Genomic DNA, 20,197 nt, shown 5'->3' on the forward strand with positions numbered 1-20,197 from the left:
TACCCTATTATACCCTGACTTAGTTGACTCATGCGTGATATATTATTGATGTCACTTATGAGATTCAAGCCTGTCTTCGGACAGTTCATTAAACAACAACTACTTACTACTACTAAACTCAAACTACACAAACAACATTTTAAATAATACGAGTTTTATGTGTGTTTATAATTATCTACTCACAACAACTATGAATTTAATCTGTATTAATATACGACTAAAGATTATGGATACTTAACGTAAGATCTGAAAGTAAAACACCTTTATTCAATTAACTTTCTTTGGAACAAAAAAGTGACTGTGGAATAATAAATTATGGTTTATTTAACGATGCTCGCAACTGCAGAGGTTATATCAGCGTCGCCGGTGTGCCGGAATTTTGTCCCGCGGGAGTTCTTTTACATGCCAGTAAATCTACTGACATGAACCTGTTGCATTTAAACACACTTAAATGCCATCGACCTGGGCCGGGATCGAAACCGCAACCTGGAGCATAGAAGGGCAGCGCTATACCACGTACGCTACCGAGGTCGACGTGACTGTGGATTTTTAAATCCAATTGATAGCATGTCCTCCAATAAAAACGTAGCCAAGTCGAAAGTGGTGCAGTTGATTTGGGCCTTTTCTGAGACAACTATTAATTCCAATTATATATATATATATATATATATATATATATATATATATATATATATATATCAAATAATTTATATAAAATTGTAAAACTTTAACAATTTTCTCATTAGCACACAGGTAACTACAAATTTCCTTGCATTTACAATATTATACAGCTATGTAACTTGTCCTGTTATTAGAACAACTTCGAATGAAGTCCTTGACAACATGGTAATAAGTGTCAACCACCGTTATGTTGGGTGTTTCCCGGATAATTTTTAAGGAATAGTACAATATAAAGTGTACGTTATATCATATGTATATTGAGGTAGTCGCTGTTAAACGTTTCATAGAAATTTGTGTCGAAGAACTATGTGAAATTCACGATGACTTCTAAATTTCCCATTAGAATTTCTTGTTAACATTTCAAAAAATTTTTGACACAAAGTACCTATCGCTCTATCTTACACAACACGTACTTTACACATTTAGGGCCATATTCATAGACATTCTTAGCGCGGGCTTCCGGTGGACGATCGGCGAACTAACGTTTTTCGTATTCATAAACCAGTGTTAGCGATATGATATGATATGAATTCTGTACAAGTAATCAGTCGATAGCAGGGGCTAGTTTAGCACGCTCGTAGAGCGGGCTAGCGAAATGACTATGCATAGCACCCTTATTGTCGATCATAACTTATGTAAACAAAAGTCGGAGATTAAATCAATGGTGTTTAAATAAAGGGAGTAAGTCATAGAAAATTAGTTTTGAGATAAATGAAAATTAAATATCGGACCCTTATTGCAAATCATTTTCTATATAAATAAAACACATCAAATACTAGTATTCCTTTGTTTTTTGTACACCCACTTGTAGAATTTAACTTGAGTATTCTCCTGGGAAACAAAACTCCTTTTGCAGTCAACTTAGCACAAAACATCATTTAGTGTTACTGTTTTCCTAAATATTGAAATAATTTGTCTTTGTTATTCAAGTACGAATTTTCAAATTTTATATGCATACTTTCTATGTAAATCAACTGATAAATACTGAATACTGTTATTTACAAAATAGATTCTACAGAGTGAGCCGTAAGTAATGTCATTAATTTCAGGGGGTTATTCTTTGAGATATTTCACATAAAACAGTTTAATACAATTTTTCTCGTTTTTGCTTCCTTTTCGAGATAAAAATTGTTTTATATTAAACATTTCATAGTGAGTTTTGGGAAATCCATTGATTTAATTCTCAATATGTTTAATCAATTTTAGAGAACAGTGTACTATGAAAATAAATGACAAAGAATTTTAGTTTTGTCCTTTAAATGTGCAGAAATTTGATACGAACAAATGTAACTTTTAGTTCTGAAAAGGAATTTTACAATGTTACATTTGTTAGGATCAATATTCTGCATATTTAAAGGGCAAAACTAAAATTCTTTCAAATAATTTATTATCATAATACTCTGCTCTCTTAAACTGACTGAGTATATTGGTAGTTAAATCAATAGCTTTCGCAAAACAAGTTATGAAATGTTTCATATAAAACAATTTTTATTTCGGAAAGGAAGCAAAAACGAGAAAAATGGTATTATACCTTTTTGTTTGAAATATCTCAAAGAGTAACTCCCTGAAATTAAGGGAATTACTTACGGTCCACCCTGAATAATTCATGTCGAAAGAAAGCATTTTCTTAAAAAGCCATCAATAGTTTCAAATGAGCGTATTTTTCTTAATATTCCTTAGTTATAATGAATAATACAAACGTACGTACGTACGTACGTACATACATACATACATACATACATACATACATACATACATACATACATACATACATACATACATACATACATACATACATACATACAGTCCACATCTGTGGAGTAACGGCTAGCGCGTCTGGCCGCGAAACCAGGTGGCCCGGGTTCGATTCCCGGTTCGATTCCCGGTCCCGGGGCAAGTTATCTGGTTGAGGTTTTTTCCGGGGTTTTCCCTCAACTCAATATGAGCAAATGCTGGGTAACTTTAGGCGCTGAACCCCGGACTCATTTCACCGGCATTATCACCTTCATCTCATTCAGACGCTAAATAACCTAAGATGTTGATAAAGCGTCGTAAAATAACCTACTAAAATAAAAAAAACATACATACAGTCCACATCTGTGGAGTAACAGCGCGTCTGGCCGCGAAACCAAGTGCCCCGGGTTCGATTCCGCTCGGAGCAAGTTGCCTGATAGAGTTTTTCCGGGGTTTTCTCTCAACGAGCAAATGCTGGGTAACTTTCGGTGCTGGACCCCGGACTCATTTCACCCGCATTATCACCTTCATTTCATTCAGACGCTAAATAACCTAGATGTTGATACAGCGTCGTAAAATAACCTACTAAAATAAAAAAAAACATACATACAGTCCACTTCTGTGGAGTAACAGCGCGTCTGGCCGCGAAACCAAGTGCCCCGGGTTCGATTCCGCTCGGAGCAAGTTACCTGATTGAGGTTTTTTCCGGGGTTTTCTCTCAACCCAATACGAGCAAATGCTGGGTAACTTTCGGTGCTGGACCCCGGACTCATTTCACCGGCATTATCACCTTCATTTCATTCAGACGCTAAATAACCTAGATGTTGATACAGCGTCGTAAAATAGCCCAATAAAATAAAAATAAAATACATACATACATACATACATACATACATACATACATACATACATACATAAATACATACATACATACATACATACGAGTACAAATGCCACACAAAGGATAAAAAGATATAATTTCGGACAATGATGGCTTAATAAAGTAAACACTTTCGTAAGTCACCCGATACATAATTGCAACTCAAGTAATTAAATTAGGAACAAGTATTATTTCCTGAAGTTTCAAACTCGAGATAAAATAAAAAAGTGAAAAGCCAGTTTGAGCTCTTGGCACGTCAACACTGCAAGTGCTTCAAGAACGAGCGGCCGAGAATGTAATCAAGTTGACCATTTTCCAGGTCAGTTTAATACAAATTATCTAGGCCCAGTCCGGTTCATGCTAACAAAGATGACGTTGACACAAATTTTCTACTATTACTCGTACCCTACATATGCGAACCAGTTTGGAAATCTTTATAAATTACAGCACACGCTGAAAACAGGTCCTCTCGAACCGGCGGCGCGGCGATCTGCTTCTGACGCAATAAGCAGCTGAGGACAAGGATGGGCACCACGCGAGAGAAAGTGGTAATCAATTTCCAGTCTGTGATATATGAGTTATAGAGGGACGTTCGATATTTAAATGCGGAAGAGAACAATAGTTTAACTATTGCATCAAATGGTCGAGTAACATGAAAGTTGTCAACCAAGTTTTCACTTTCTTCGCTATGCACTCCCTACTATCACTGCACGTTTCAAAAACATTGACACCGAAATATCTGATGCAGGGTCTAGCAGAGAATTATAAATAGTTGGTTATTAGCTTAAAAATGTATTTTTAAATGCCATACATAAGATAATAAAGTACATATTTATTTATAGAAAAGGACGTCCTGCAAGTGACTACCACTGAGATGGAAATTGCTTCGTCAAACATCCACAAAGTCAATAAAGTCTCATATTCATCCATACGATTTAAAATTTCGTTACAAAACGCCCTTCAGTTGAAAATTTCGCGATGTTTTAACTGATATACCATCTGAACTTTGTGTGGATGAAAATGAGCAGATGGGACGGATTCATGGCGCATAAATTAAAATTACGAAATGTACGCCTAGTAATCTCAAAACTGTCGTCGTATTTATAAAAACTTTCAATTGCAAAAGCACGTTGTCCACCACTCCACCTTTCCATGAGGACTACACGGCATTTTATTGGCAACAGAATGTGAGCAGTTTATCGCCCCTCAACTGTACTGTGAGAGATATACGCTCCTTAAAATCGCCTGTTCCTTTGTCGGATCGTGTATTTTAGTGTAGGAGCACACGAATTTGCTTCAGTTTTGGGTAGTTTCAAACTTGTTTTTTCTTTCTTGCAATCGAGAAACAAGTCCGTATTGACTGTCATTTATTAACAGCAAACAAGTCCGTATTTATTGTCATTTATTAACAGCAAACGAGTCCGCATTGACTGTCATTTATTAACAGCAAACGAGTCCGTATTGTCATTTATTAACAGCAAACAAATCCATATTTATTGTCATTTATTAACAGCAAACAAGTCAGTATTGACTGTCATTTATTAACAGCAAACAAGTTCGTATTGATTGTCATTTATTAACAGCAAACAAGTCAGTATTGACTGTCATTTATTAACAGCAAACAAGTCAGTATTGACTGTCATTTATTAACAGCAAACAAGTCCGTATTTATTGTCATTTATTAACAGCAAACAAGTCAGTATTTATTGTCATTTATTAACAGCAAACGAGTCCGTATTGCCTGTCATTTATTAACAGCAAACAAGTTCGTATTTATTGTCATTTATTAACTGCAAACAAGTTCGTATTGATTGTCATTTATTAACAGCAAACAAGTCCGTATTTATTGTCATTTATTAACAGCAAACGAGTCCGTATTGACTGTCATTTATTAACAGCAAACAAGTTCGTATTTATTGTCATTTATTAACAGCAAACAAGTTCGTATTGATTGTCATTTATTAACAGCAAACAAGTCCGTATTTATTGTCATTTATTAACAGCAAACAAGTCCGTATTTATTGTCATTTATTAACAGCAAACAAGTTCGTATTTATTGTCATTTATTAACAGCAAACAAGTTCGTATTGATTGTCATTTATTAACAGCAAACAAGTTCGTATTGATTGTCATTTATTAACAGCAAACAAGTTCGTATTTATTGTCATTTATTAACAGCAAACAAGTTCGTATTTATTGTCATTTATTAACAGCAAACAAGTGCGTATTGATTGTCATTTATTAACAGCAAACAAGTCCGTATTTATTGTCATTTATTAACAGCAAACAAGTCCGTATTTATTGTCATTTATTAACAGCAAACAAGTCCGTATTTATTGTCATTTATTAACAGCAAACAAGTCCGTATTTATTGTCATTTATTAACAGCAAACAAGTTCGTATTTATTGTCATTTATTAACAGCAAACAAGTTCGTATTGATTGTCATTTATTAACAGCAAACAAGTCCGTATTTATTGTCATTTATTAACAGCAAACAAGTCCGTATTTATTGTCATTTATTAACAGCAAACAAGTCCGTATTTATTGTCATTTATTAACAGCAAACAAGTCAGTATTGACTGTCATTTATTAACAGCAAACAAGTTCGTATTGATTGTCATTTATTAACAGCAAACAAGTCCGTATTTATTGTCATTTATTAACAGCAAACGAGTCCGTATTGACTGTCATTTATTAACAGCAAACAAGTCCGTATTTATTGTCATTTATTAACAGCAAACAAGTCAGTATTGACTGTCATTTATTAACAGCAAACGAGTTCGTATTGATTGTCATTTATTAACAGCAAACAAGTTCGTATTGATTGTCATTTATTAACAGCAAACAAGTCCGTATTGATTGTCATTTATTAACAGCAAACAAGTCCGTATTTATTGTCATTTATTAACAGCAAACAAGTCAGTATTTATTGTCATTTATTAACAGCAAACGAGTCCGTATTGACTGTCATTTATTAACAGCAAACGAGTCCGTATTTATTGTCATTTATTAACAGCAAACAAGTCCGTATTGATTGTCATTTATTAACAGCAAACAAGTCCGTATTTATTGTCATTTATTAACAGCAAACAAGTCCGTATTTATTGTCATTTATTAACAGCAAACGAGTCCGTATTGACTGTCATTTATTAACAGCAAACGAGTCCGTATTGTCATTTATTAACAGCAAACGTATTGACTGTCATTTATTAACAGCAAACAAGTCCGTATTGATTGTCATTTATTAACAGCAAACAACTCCGTATTTATTGTCATTTATTAACAGCAAACAAGTCCGTATTTATTGTCATTTATTAACAGCAAACAAGTCCGTATTTATTGTCATTTATTAACAGCAAACGAGTCCGTATTGACTGTCATTTATTAACAGCAAACAAGTTCGTATTGACTGTCATTTATTAACAGCAAACAAGTTCGTATTTATTGTCATTTATTAACAGCAAACAAGTTCGTATTGATTGTCATTTATTAACAGCAAACAAGTCCGTATTTATTGTCATTTATTAACAGCAAACGAGTCCGTATTGACTGTCATTTATTAACAGCAAACAAGTTCGTATTTATTGTCATTTATTAACAGCAAACAAGTTCGTATTGATTGTCATTTATTAACAGCAAACAAGTCTGTATTTATTGTCATTTATTAACAGCAAACAAGTCCGTATTTATTGTCATTTATTAACAGCAAACAAGTCCGTATTTATTGTCATTTATTAACAGCAAACAAGTCAGTATTGACTGTCATTTATTAACAGCAAACAAGTTCGTATTGATTGTCATTTATTAACAGCAAACAAGTCCGTATTTATTGTCATTTATTAACAGCAAACGAGTCCGTATTGACTGTCATTTATTAACAGCAAACAAGTCCGTATTTATTGTCATTTATTAACAGCAAACAAGTCAGTATTGACTGTCATTTATTAACAGCAAACGAGTTCGTATTGATTGTCATTTATTAACAGCAAACAAGTCCGTATTTATTGTCATTTATTAACAGCAAACAAGTTCGTATTGATTGTCATTTATTAACAGCAAACAAGTCCGTATTTATTGCCATTTATTAACAGCAAACAAGTCCGTATTTATTGTCATTTATTAACAGCAAACAAGTTCGTATTGATTGTCATTTATTAACAGCAAACAAGTCCGTATTTATTGTCATTTATTAACAGCAAACAAGTCAGTATTGACTGTCATTTATTAACAGCAAACAAGTTCGTATTTATTGTCATTTATTAACAGCAAACAAGTCCGTATTGATTGTCATTTATTAACAGCAAACAAGTCCGTATTTATTGTCATTTATTAACAGCAAACAAGTCCGTATTTATTGTCATTTATTAACAGCAAACGAGTCCGTATTGACTGTCATTTATTAACAGCAAACGAGTCCGTATTGTCATTTATTAACAGCAAACGTATTGACTGTCATTTATTAACAGCAAACAAGTCCGTATTGATTGTCATTTATTAACAGCAAACAACTCCGTATTTATTGTCATTTATTAACAGCAAACAAGTCCGTATTTATTGTCATTTATTAACAGCAAACAAGTCCGTATTTATTGTCATTTATTAACAGCAAACGAGTCCGTATTGACTGTCATTTATTAACAGCAAACAAGTTCGTATTTATTGTCATTTATTAACAGCAAACAAGTTCGTATTGATTGTCATTTATTAACAGCAAACAAGTCCGTATTTATTGTCATTTATTAACAGCAAACGAGTCCGTATTGACTGTCATTTATTAACAGCAAACAAGTTCGTATTTATTGTCATTTATTAACAGCAAACAAGTTCGTATTTATTGTCATTTATTAACAGCAAACAAGTTCGTATTTATTGTCATTTATTAACAGCAAACAAGTTCGTATTGATTGTCATTTATTAACAGCAAACAAGTTCGTATTTATTGTCATTTATTAACAGCAAACAAGTCCGTATTTATTGTCATTTATTAACAGCAAACAAGTCCGTATTTATTGTCATTTATTAACAGCAAACGAGTCCGTATTGACTGTCATTTATTAACAGCAAACGAGTCCGTATTGTCATTTATTAACAGCAAACGTATTGACTGTCATTTATTAACAGCAAACAAGTCCGTATTGATTGTCATTTATTAACAGCAAACAACTCCGTATTTATTGTCATTTATTAACAGCAAACAAGTCCGTATTTATTGTCATTTATTAACAGCAAACAAGTCCGTATTTATTGTCATTTATTAACAGCAAACAAGTCCGTATTTATTGTCATTTATTAACAGCAAACGAGTCCGTATTGTCATTTATTAACAGCAAACGTATTGACTGTCATTTATTAACAGCAAACAAGTCCGTATTTATTGTCATTTATTAACAGCAAACAAGTCCGTATTTATTGTCATTTATTAACAGCAAACGAGTCCGTATTGTCATTTATTAACAGCAAACGTATTGACTGTCATTTATTAACAGCAAACAAGTCCGTATTGATTGTCATTTATTAACAGCAAACGAGTCCGTATTGACTGTCATTTATTAACAGCAAACGAGTCCGTATTTATTGTCATTTATTAACAGCAAACAAGTCCGTATTTATTGTCATTTATTAACAGCAAACAAGTTCGTATTGATTGTCATTTATTAACAGCAAACAAGTCCGTATTTATTGTCATTTATTAACAGCAAACAAGTCCGTATTTATTGTCATTTATTAACAGCAAACAAGTCCGTATTTATTGTCATTTATTAACAGCAAACAAGTCCGTATTTATTGTCATTTATTAACAGCAAACAAGTCCGTATTTATTGTCATTTATTAACAGCAAACAAGTCCGTATTTATTGTCATTTATTAACAGCAAACAAGTCCGTATTTATTGTCATTTATTAACAGCAAACAAGTCCGTATTTATTGTCATTTATTAACAGCAAACAAGTCCGTATTGATTGTCATTTATTAACAGCAAACGAGTCCGTATTGTCATTTATTAACAGCAAACGTATTGACTGTCATTTATTAACAGCAAACAAGTCCGTATTGATTGTCATTTATTAACAGCAAACAACTCCGTATTTATTGTCGTTTATTAACAGCAAACGAGTCCGCATTGACTGTCATTTATTAACAGCAAACGAGTCCGCATTGACTGTCATTTATTAACAGAAAACGAGTCCGTATTGACTGCCATTTATTAGCAGTGAAATTGTTGATGGTACAATAGAGGAGGCAAGACCTGTCCTGTAATTGGCTATATCACCAATGGTTATGGAGGGGGAAGATAAGTTTATAGTCTGAGATGAACTTTCGTTTCAGTAGATTCGTATAACATATTTTATAGTACCGTAAAGAATTTGAAGTTTGAAATGTTGGCAAACAAACAAACAAATGCTAGGGTAGTGATAAACACAAACAAATGTTAGGGAAGCGATAAAATTAAACAAATGCTAGGGAAGCGATAAATTTAAATAAATGTTAGGGAAGCGATAAAATTGTGCGATAAGCAGCCACGATTGGTTGAAAGACGTCCTTTCGTACCGTTTTACTGGTCAAAAGTAGTAAGACGTAGTAAAAGTGTAATAGTCAATGTAATGTCATGTGTTGTCTCGATGATCGGTGTCGTTGCAGCCCTATGATACGGATGTCTGTGTGTCTGTCCGCTTCAGGTCCAGACATAAATTCAGATATGTACCTAGGTCGAGGTTCTCCATGGAGTAATTGTAGTCACAGCACCACACCCTTCATAAGCTTGTCAACCGGGTCAGGTGACATGAAGCAGTGCAGATTATCTAAATTTCGAAATATGAAGACCATAACCGACTTACCGCGCCACGCGACCGATTCTCAAACACTTTCATATCTGTCCTTTTAAAATAAAGTACCATTCAGTTTAAAATATTCATTTCTCAACAACCGGCTCCATGTATGATGCAAACTGAACACGGGCTTTTATAATGACACGTTTTTGCGTAACTGCATGACACAGTTCCCTATACTTATCCACGTTCATGTGTGATGAACTTTCATTAGACTTAATAAGCAAGTTTTGTCAACCAGCTGACCTTCTGTCCAATACGTTCCTCAGAATTCCGCGCCTTTGACATTTATTTTTGCGGAATTCAACCGGCAACACTAATTACAAAACAACTACTTATTCAAGGATACATTCTATTACAATCAGAATATGAAGCTAATCCCTCATATGGCACTCGTTACAGACGCTTGGAACGTTGCCATGGTATTCAAATTGAGAGCAAGTGCACAAAAAGCGCTGAAAATATTAATCATTACGGTTTAGAAAGGCAGTTCAAGAATTTGACTCCTAGTGTCACGCTGCCAGTTGAATCGAAAAGCTTGACTTGGTTATCGAAATATTTGTTAGCTCAAGGTAGGTTTTTTTTAACTCTCTTACGAAACAGGTGCTTTACAGTGCCAACATTCATTGTCAAGGTTACCTTGTAAATTCACTTGTAGAAAATGGTCAATTTAGTGAAGTGGTGAGTAAAAACACAAACTACCAAACTGACAACTACAATGTTTTATTGAGTAATGAAGTGTGCTTTTGTGATGATGATGATGATGATGATGATGATGATAATGATAATAATAATAATAATAATAATAATAATAATAATAATAATAATAATAGTAATAATAAGAAGAATAGGAGAAAACGGACAAAATATACTTATACATGATGATGATGATTTTATTTTATTTTATTGGGTTATTTTACGACACTGTATCAACATCTAGGTTATTTAGCGTCTGAATGAAATGAAGGTGATAATGCCGGTGAAATGAGTCCGGGGTCCAGCACCGAAAGCTACTCAGCATTTGCTCGTATTGGGTTAAGGGAAAACACCGGAAAAAAACCTCAACCAGGTAACTTGCCCCGACCGGGATTTTAACCCGGGCCACCTGGTTTCGCGGCCAGACGCGCTGACTGTTACTCCACAGGTATGGACGATTGATGATGATGATGATGATGATGATGATGATGATGATGATGATGATGATGATGATGATGAGTAAAAGGAGGATGAAGACGACAATGATGAATTTCATACAAAAGAGGCAGGTATCAAGGCAATTTCAAGTGATAAAATTCAGAAAGTGTAAAACAATGGTGTTAAATAGCAATCTCGTTGTCAAAAAATTAACAAAATAAGATATCAATGTATAGAGGGTGAACTATAAGTAATGTCATTAATTTCAGGGAGTTATTCTTTGAGATATTTCAAACAAAAAAGTTGCGTACGATTTTACTCGTTTTTGCTTCCTTTTCGAGATAAAAATTGTTTTATATTAAACATTTCATAGCGTGTTTTGGGAAAGCCATTGATTTAATTCCCAATATGCTCACAGTCATTGTAAGAGAGCAGTGTATTATGATAATGAATGACTGAAAGAATTTTAGTTTTGTTCTTTAAATATGCAGAAATTTGATCCGAACAAATGTAACTTTTCGTTCTGAAAAGGAATATTAAAATGTTACATTTGTTAGGATCAAATTTCTGCACATTTGAAGGAAGACTAAAATTATTTCAATCATTTATTATCATAACACCCTGGTTTCTTAAATTGACTGAGCATATTGGGAATTAAATCAACGGCTTTCCCAAAACACGCTATGAAATGTTTAATATAAAACAATTTTTATCTCGAAAAGAAAGGAAAAACGAGAAACATTATTATTGAAATATCTCAAAGAATAACCTTCTGAAACTAATAACATTACTTATGTTTCATTCTATATAAACATTACTAGAAGACATATAAATATTCTCTTATGTCAGATATTCAGATATTTGTTCATTTCGCCCTGTTGTAAATTGAATACACAGACAGAATTGGTACACAGACTACTCAACATACCAATGAACCAACAGGATTACAACGAAGAGCTAAACACAATAAAATACATAGCATAAGAAAACGGATACAACCCTAACATAATAGACAACATAATACGTAAGACGAAACAAAATCACAAAAAACAGAAGAATACAACACAAGCACAAGAACACAAGAAAATACATCACACTAACATACGAAAACAAAAACACACATAAAATTGCAACCTCATTCAAGAAATTAAACTACAGCATTGCATAAAGAACAAATAACACTCTAAAAAAACATCTCAACACACAAACAACACAAACAAACAAATACAACCACACAGGCGTATACAAACTCAAATGTAACACCTGCAACAACTTCTACATAGGACAGACACGCAGATCATTTCAAACACGTTACAAAGAACACACCACAGCCATAACAAAATTACAAAACACCTCCACATATGCAGAACACATCACAAATGCCAACCACACCTACAAAGACATCAACACAGTCATGGAAATACTGCACATCCAACCAAAAAGCCAGAAACTCAATACACTAGAACAATATGAAATATACAGACACACGAAAACACACCCCAATGATATTCTCAATACACAACTCAATTTCAAAACACATACACTCTTTGACTCTACACTACGAACGCACCCACATAGGAAACAAGAGGCTCCAAGACCAACAACGACCAGTTCCGAAGATGACCGAAAATAGGTCGAAACATGTTAACAAGTTACGTTAAAATTTGACACAAGATAGTTCTTATCATACATATTCCGAAGTGATACAGTGTTAAAAGTTGTGTAATCAAGATGTAGAATATTTTGACATACGAGGTTGCTGTTCAACATCATAGACACCATTTCGTCGGAATTCCGTGTGTTTGTCTATTGTGGGTCTACAGACCAAAGTATGTATTGGTATGAACTCGCTAATGTTTAGCCCATGTAAACGTCTACAGATATATTTATAAATACATAAAAATTAACTTGATTTAACCTGTATTTCTGTGATAAAATTTTTAAACGAACTATTTGGAATTAATTTTCCTATGTAATAATACAAAAATATATTTTAAACTGTCAGTCAAAGCTAACCATAACCATTTTAGGATTATATTTTTACTTCCAATTTCTCTGCACTCGCTCTGATCACATTAAGGTGTACCACTACAAAGTACAGTATGTTCTATTATGGGAGAAAAAAGCAGATATTTTCCCAGCTCACAACCATGATGTTGCAAGCATTCCATAAGTACCAGAGCAACAAACAATTGTTCTCATGAGTCCTGGACAACAGATCCAAATTCCGGTTTCAGGAGTTAAGTTATGCAGTAATGTGACGCCAGTAGTAGGGCGACTGGGCGACGGTTGCGGGATAAAAGAGATTGCTACACACAGAAGGTGTGGTATTAGGTGTGGCCGTACTCCATGCACTACAGGGTGAAGGAACGGAATTTAGGTCATCCTGTATACAAGTTACACTTTTCACTCGGACACTGTAGTCAAATTAAGTGCAACAGTAACGAGATATCTTCTTAACCTCAACGCGGTGAGATTTATTAAAATTCTTATGTGGTATTGCGAAGATTCTACGTGAAAAATGTAGATATTTTAGCTATCTAATTGAATAATTCACTGAAAATGTGTTATTTGACTGAAATATGAAGCATTAACACTGTGTTGCCGACTGATTCTTTTGGATATAACATTTATAGACCCGTCGCTCTAATTTCCGGCAGCCAATCGCATTGCAGGTCGGCTACATTTAAACGTGTGCGTCTTGTGATTCGCTTATGAAGACGTTATTCATTTCTTTGATAAATGCTTAATATAATCGCCCGCCATTTTGGCTCTTTCGTTGGCGTTCGCAGAAAGCACACGAAGACGTTATTTGCCGCTCATTTATTTGCTGAATTACTGTGCTTTTGATTTATTATCATAGGAGCTACGACATGATAATGTTTAACGGTGTGGCAAATAGATTCCTCGTATGGTAGCTCGGGAACGAAAGAACAAAAATGGCGAACGGTACTACCTACCTAGACTTTATAGAGTCTTCACTTCCTAAGACATAAGCAAAGAGGAGGAGTCACGCCGGGAATAACAGCGTCGCGACTATAGTAGCTATGATGGAACTATTGTTCAATGCAGCTTCTTATTATCGATGAAAGCTATCGCTGTCTTTAATCACTTCGGGAAAAAGAAATCTCGTTAGAAACTATAGCTGAAAGAAAGCTGAGAAGGAAGTCCTCCAGATGTGGCGTATTGTATAACACAATTTGAGAAAGATTACAATAGGCAATCAGTGTGGTGAACAGTTCATTATTAGGTCGCATTATAAATAGTAAAAGTATAAGTGGTATCAGGATGAAAGTTACCAACAACCAGTAAACGTTCAATAAGCCAACAAAAACAACTCTTGGAAATCAAAACAAATTATATTCTACTCGCGTGATGGCTGTCTTGAAAACAGTTGTTAATATATCAAGAATATGAATATTTATCAGTGTAATGAATAGTTCCCTAACACGTGCAAGTTTGAGTAAAATATTAGATGTAGGACCTTTCTGTGTTACAATTACGTGAAATGCTGATGAAAGTGAAAGCACATACTTTTGAGAAAGGCCCAAACTTTCACCCTCCGCCAGGGTGTGTCAGGCACCGTTAGAATACAAACACTGCACCACACTTCGCCTGTGATGAAATTCGACCTCATATTTCATGCCCACGAGCGAAAGAAGCAACAAAACATGAAATCCCCTTACTATTAGGCAACTTCTCCTACACAAGTGAAAGAGATTTGTCTAACTAACAGACAGCAGGAGGTTTATTCTTTCGTCCAGATGTCGACGTCTACACTAATTTGTAAGGCAGAGCCCACTAATATTATAGTGATACGACGAAAACACTGATCCAACACGAGCTATGCTAGCAACATGAGAGCAAAGTGATCTGGTACTCACTGGACTGATTCATTCATACAACATGTCGTCGGAGGATGAGGACGTTCTCAATCTAGTTAATTTAGCTAACATCAAATTACAGTGACAGAAAACATGGGAGACGATTCTGGGTGCATCCTTTTTGGCATGCTAATTTAGAACAACGTGGTCCTTTTAATCTGTTCAAAGAATTAAATATATACCCAGAAAGATTTAAAATATTCTACAGAATGAGTAGAGAAACATTTAATCTGTTGGTACAGAAAGTTGGATCTGCAATTTCTAAAAAGAACACTAACTTCAGGATTTCAGTCAATGCTGAAGAACGCCTTCTGATAACTATGAAGTAAATAGGCCTATATGTTTATACATCAGATATATAATAATTGTTCGTTTCTCGTCCACATCAAAGTAAACATGTTTACAATATGTTTATAGGGTAGGGGGGCTAATTACCGGACAGGTTCTATTTACGGACACTCCTAGCATTTTGTCATTTTGTGCTTATACAGAATCCTTTATACATTCCTTTAGCTAGTCAATGGAAAGCAGTAATATTCTAGAGCTGATTGCGACACATGGGAGTGAGATAGTGTGTGAAATCCGAGCTCCAGATAGCGGAAAGTGAGCAAAGATTATTAGAATATCTTTATATTTCGTCCTGTTATAATATTGAGTGGTAAATTATTCTGTGTAAATAAGATAAAATGATTTTGCAATAGATTTATTATGTTTTCAATCCTAAAAATAGATGTAGTATCAAAAAGACATGGCAAATCTTTAATAAGTTCAATAAAGGCTATATTGAAATTAGGATCGTCTCTCATCTTAACCCTTGTATTACCAACTCACAACTGATACAACAAAAAGTGGAACATGCAGCACTGTGAGCGACACAACACAACACTGATAGTGTCGAGTTGTTGTCTGATCAGATGAGTGGGCTTCCGTTCATTTCATATTACGGGTTATATAAGAACATACACGTTAGCAACAAGCAAAGCATCAAATCCGTGTCGTGTTGCTGTCGCTTGTCGTTCCAGTGGGCACTCTGCCTATGATTTGAAAAAGGAATGCAATTAATGCAAACTTTTTTATTTAGTTTTTATAGCGTCCTCTAAACTCAAAATTGTAGTAAAATTATCACAAAATATTTAAGCCTAAAATAATAAGGTGGCAGTTAAGCAATAATTTCATTTTTTCATACAACTCTTAAAGATCGCATGGAACGACTGGAAAGCAATGCAAGTATTTATACGCATATAAATGCAGTAGCATGAACATAAAAGTTCATCAGCACATATCCAACAGCTACCTAGTTGGCAAGACAGTACTTTTACTTATTGCATAACAGCGAGAGTAAGAAAGTAAACTACACACATTTCATTAGGTGCGGAAATGTTCATGCACGTGAAGTGAATGCTGTCACATTTATCAAATTTTAGTTTCGTAAAACTTGAGAGTCAGTAAGACGCATATTGAAGTATTACAATAACTACATACAAACTGATGACACAATTTTAATTTCAACTTCCTCTACCCAAGCACAATATACGTTTTTGCACGATCGTGTTTTCTTTTTTGCTGTATTTACAGCTACTGATTTAAGGCCTTGAAATTTAGAATTCCTACACAAAAACTTGTTGTTAGGGAAACCATTCTTCATAACATAAAACTATACTGAAATACACCCACTACAGTGCAATTATTGTTACTTAGTTACCATTACAGTAGCCTATAGTTTTTCGAAGGCTTTGGAATAATATTGCTCTAAATTTTCAATGCAAAATATATTGTATTTGCAACTTTAAAAATATAATCGTGCAAAAAATGTTATACAATACACATTTGTGAAGTTCATTACAAAATTTCGGAAACTGAAAAAGTCGCTCTCCTCGTTTTTCAAACTTTTCTTCGGTTTTGTAAAAACCACTTCCCAACCTTGTATCGTATTTCGGCTTTCTCTTATTGAAACTATTTGGTTCTGCGACAGTATTGACAGTTTTGATCGCAGCACAGCGCTAAGATCAGCACTACAATTTCTTCTTCGTGCACCTTGATAATACCAGAGGTTTAATTGTCTAGTGAGACATGTTTCTTCGAGAAATACCATTAAGATATTATAAAAGATCCACGGAAAGAACAAGTCACTTTTTGTGTTTTGGTCCCATCTGCTAGCTCATAAAATGAACTATCTTCATAGTACATCAGATTGGCAAAAGTCTACGTTGCAACTTAAGAACACCTGGCAGAGTTAGCAGGACAATTTTATGATTAATCATTGTTGAAAAGAAAGTAAAGTTTTTTACCATTTCTTGAAAGTTTTATTTTTTACATTTCAGGTACACTTTTCTCAAAAACTATTCGACTTAGAAGTCTGAAATGTTTTGTGGGTGTACATAACATTTAATTACATACAACAGGTGAAAGATTTTGATACAAAAGTACACCATTTCCAAGGGACAAAAATTCTAAATGTAAAAATGACAACAAACAATTTTTCTAAAATATGAATTAAAAACACGAATTATGCCCTGAACTGCCCTAATGGTTAACTGGCTATAACAAGATACTTATTAAAAGCATTAATATAAAAATTTGTGAAGTTCTGATTATAGTTTCAGAGAAAAGTGTACCTACATTGGAAGCTGTATTTTTTTTATTATTGCACAGATTAACGCGATTGTACAACTAAAGAAATTAGTACTAGCTAGAAATCTTTGATAGCAATGGACTCTGAAAACATTGCAAAATGGTCAGCGAAAAAATTGTTATCCTATGTATTGTAGTTCTAGAGAAAACTAACTTTCTTTTCAACAGTAATTAATCATAAAATTTCCCTGCAAACTCTACCAGGTGTCCTTAAACTAAATGAGATGTAAACTAATGATGTTTTGTCAATGTATTAGAGTTAAGGAATCCTCCCCTGCGAAATTTAAGAAAAGCTACTTAGTATTTTCTTTCCGTGGACTCTTCACTATAATAATTATAATTATGTTTTCTGGACAGTATGAAAGTACTTCGACAAAAGCTGCTCCAGAATTTTTACTATCCACAAAAAATCAGAGACTTTGTCGCGATGGTATTTGAATTCGGACCTTCCTCGTGTAAAGCCAATGCATTAGGAACTCGTCTGGAACTAGGAACTTGCTGTTTTATGTCAATTGAAATGAATGGTGATGTGGGTTTGTGCGATTAACTAAAGATTCTATTTTTTCTGTGTTGCAGCATTGGCTCAGGATAACTTCAAGTGTCCTGACGACTACGGCTTCTACCCGCACTCTCACTCGTGCGACAAGTACTGGAAGTGCGACAACGGCGTCTCGGAGCTCAAGACATGCGGGAACGGCCTTGCCTTCGACGCCACCGACACCAAGTTCCTCACAGAGAACTGCGACTACTTGCATAACGTAGACTGCGGTGACAGAACGCAGCTCGGTGAGGAGTTACAATTTATATAACAGGTTCTACCAGAAGTTTAAGGACATCCCTTCGAAAGAGATATTTCACTCCTGTCCTTATATTTATGTGAAATCCCTTTATGTTTATAAAGGGACCAAAAGCCTGTAAAAAATAAAGTGCAATTAAATGAAAACGAATATTCCAGAAATCAATGTAGATATTAACATAAAGCTAATTTCATAAAATTTTATATTCTTTCTTTCAAATCTTTTAAAATTATATACAAGGTGCAATCAATATATTCCCAACTGCACATGTGTTTATTGTACCGTTAAACATACATTCACTATGTATGATTTGAGGCTTTCTCGGCGTTGGTTCGCTAATATGTTTTCGCGGGATATCAGCCGAGTTAAGATTTTGGAATGCTCCAAGCTTTCGACTGCTATCTCTGCAGCCATCTTCAGTCACTGCACTAGTCACTGAAGATAATTGCTTCCATGCCTGTTGAGTCAGTCTATCAAACAGATCAGACTGTCTTTAAGAACTGAGCTTTTACGCGTGATTTTATGCAAACATATCAAGGACCTAATGAGATTTTTCCTGGAATCTCTGCATGTACGCCTTATGGCTAGTCTTCTTCTCTGCCTTACAAGTGATGCATTCAGTATAGATTCCAGGCGTTTCCCTGGTTCTAGATAAGTTCTCCGTTTTCTATTTCCTGCGTGTTGCCTACATTCAGAGCAGTCCGGGAACTTTTTGATTGCTCCTTGTATAATATAACATATATGTGTATATACATAAATTATCACTATAATATTTCAGGTAGCATTATATTAATCTAGGAACACAAAACAACAGTAAAGTTGTATTCCTAAGAAACTATAAAATTATTTCTTCAATGTATAAACACCTATCTTTCTGCGCCTTTGTAACTTCACAAATTTTTATCTTCTGAATTTCAGGAATCGTTATATTCTATTCTTGTCTCAAGCATCAAGCAATTATTAGTGTCCTCTTGCGTAAAACTCAGAAAATTCCCGTTTATAAGAAAATAGCACAGTCTGAGTAACAAAATAATTGCCCACAAATATATGAGTACCTTCACTTCGGAATGGGTTTCGTCAGAAGCAATAGCTATGTCAGTAATACCATCCTGTTGGTAGGCCTACATTTTAAACAAAGGTTTTGAGATAATGTCTGACACACGATGAACGGATGGCGTATCTCAACACGTTTCTTTATATTTCAGAGCCCGCAATCAGCGCTCCCCATTGTCCTCGCCTGTACGGTATCTTCTCCGATGAGGGCAAGTGTGACGTATTCTGGAATTGCTGGAATGGAGAAGCCAGTCGCTACCAGTGCTCCCCTGGACTCGCTTACGACCGCGAGGCTCGTGTCTGCATGTGGGCTGACCAGGTACCGGAGTGCAAAGTAGAAGGTAAGTTCACACAATAGTCGATTAATTTCGATGTTTCATCGATCATCTACTATATCAGGCATATTAGAGAATATTTCGCGAAATTTTTCTTCACTAACGTTAAGTCACATTGCACATTGTAAAACAGCAAGACCAAAGAACTCTCGAAAATATAAACTTACATCACACATGACGTTCATATTATAAAGCCGTAGAAATTTTGTAAAATAAACTAATTCGACACGTTCTACAGTT

At 34.5% G+C, this 20,197-nt stretch overlaps 1 protein-coding gene across 3 annotated transcripts in view; it reads left to right on the plus strand.

Annotated features, from left to right (window-relative positions):
- Positions 1–20,197, plus strand: part of Gasp (Chitin binding Peritrophin-A domain-containing protein Gasp) — a 72,163-nt gene that overhangs the window by 36,288 nt on the left and 15,678 nt on the right. For all 3 annotated transcript variants that reach the window (XR_011334944.1, XM_069840340.1, XM_069840341.1), the window contains exons 2-3: positions 18,349–18,558; positions 19,775–19,963. Coding sequence is in view for 2 of the 3 variants with exons in the window: in XM_069840340.1 (XP_069696441.1) it covers positions 18,349–18,558; positions 19,775–19,963 (399 nt within the window). In the remaining variant the exon portion in view is untranslated. The remainder of the gene's footprint in view (positions 1–18,348; positions 18,559–19,774; positions 19,964–20,197) is intronic.

The sequence above is a fragment of the Periplaneta americana genome, chromosome 11, assembly GCF_040183065.1.
Source record: "Periplaneta americana isolate PAMFEO1 chromosome 11, P.americana_PAMFEO1_priV1, whole genome shotgun sequence".
NCBI lineage: Eukaryota > Metazoa > Arthropoda > Insecta > Blattodea > Blattidae > Periplaneta > Periplaneta americana.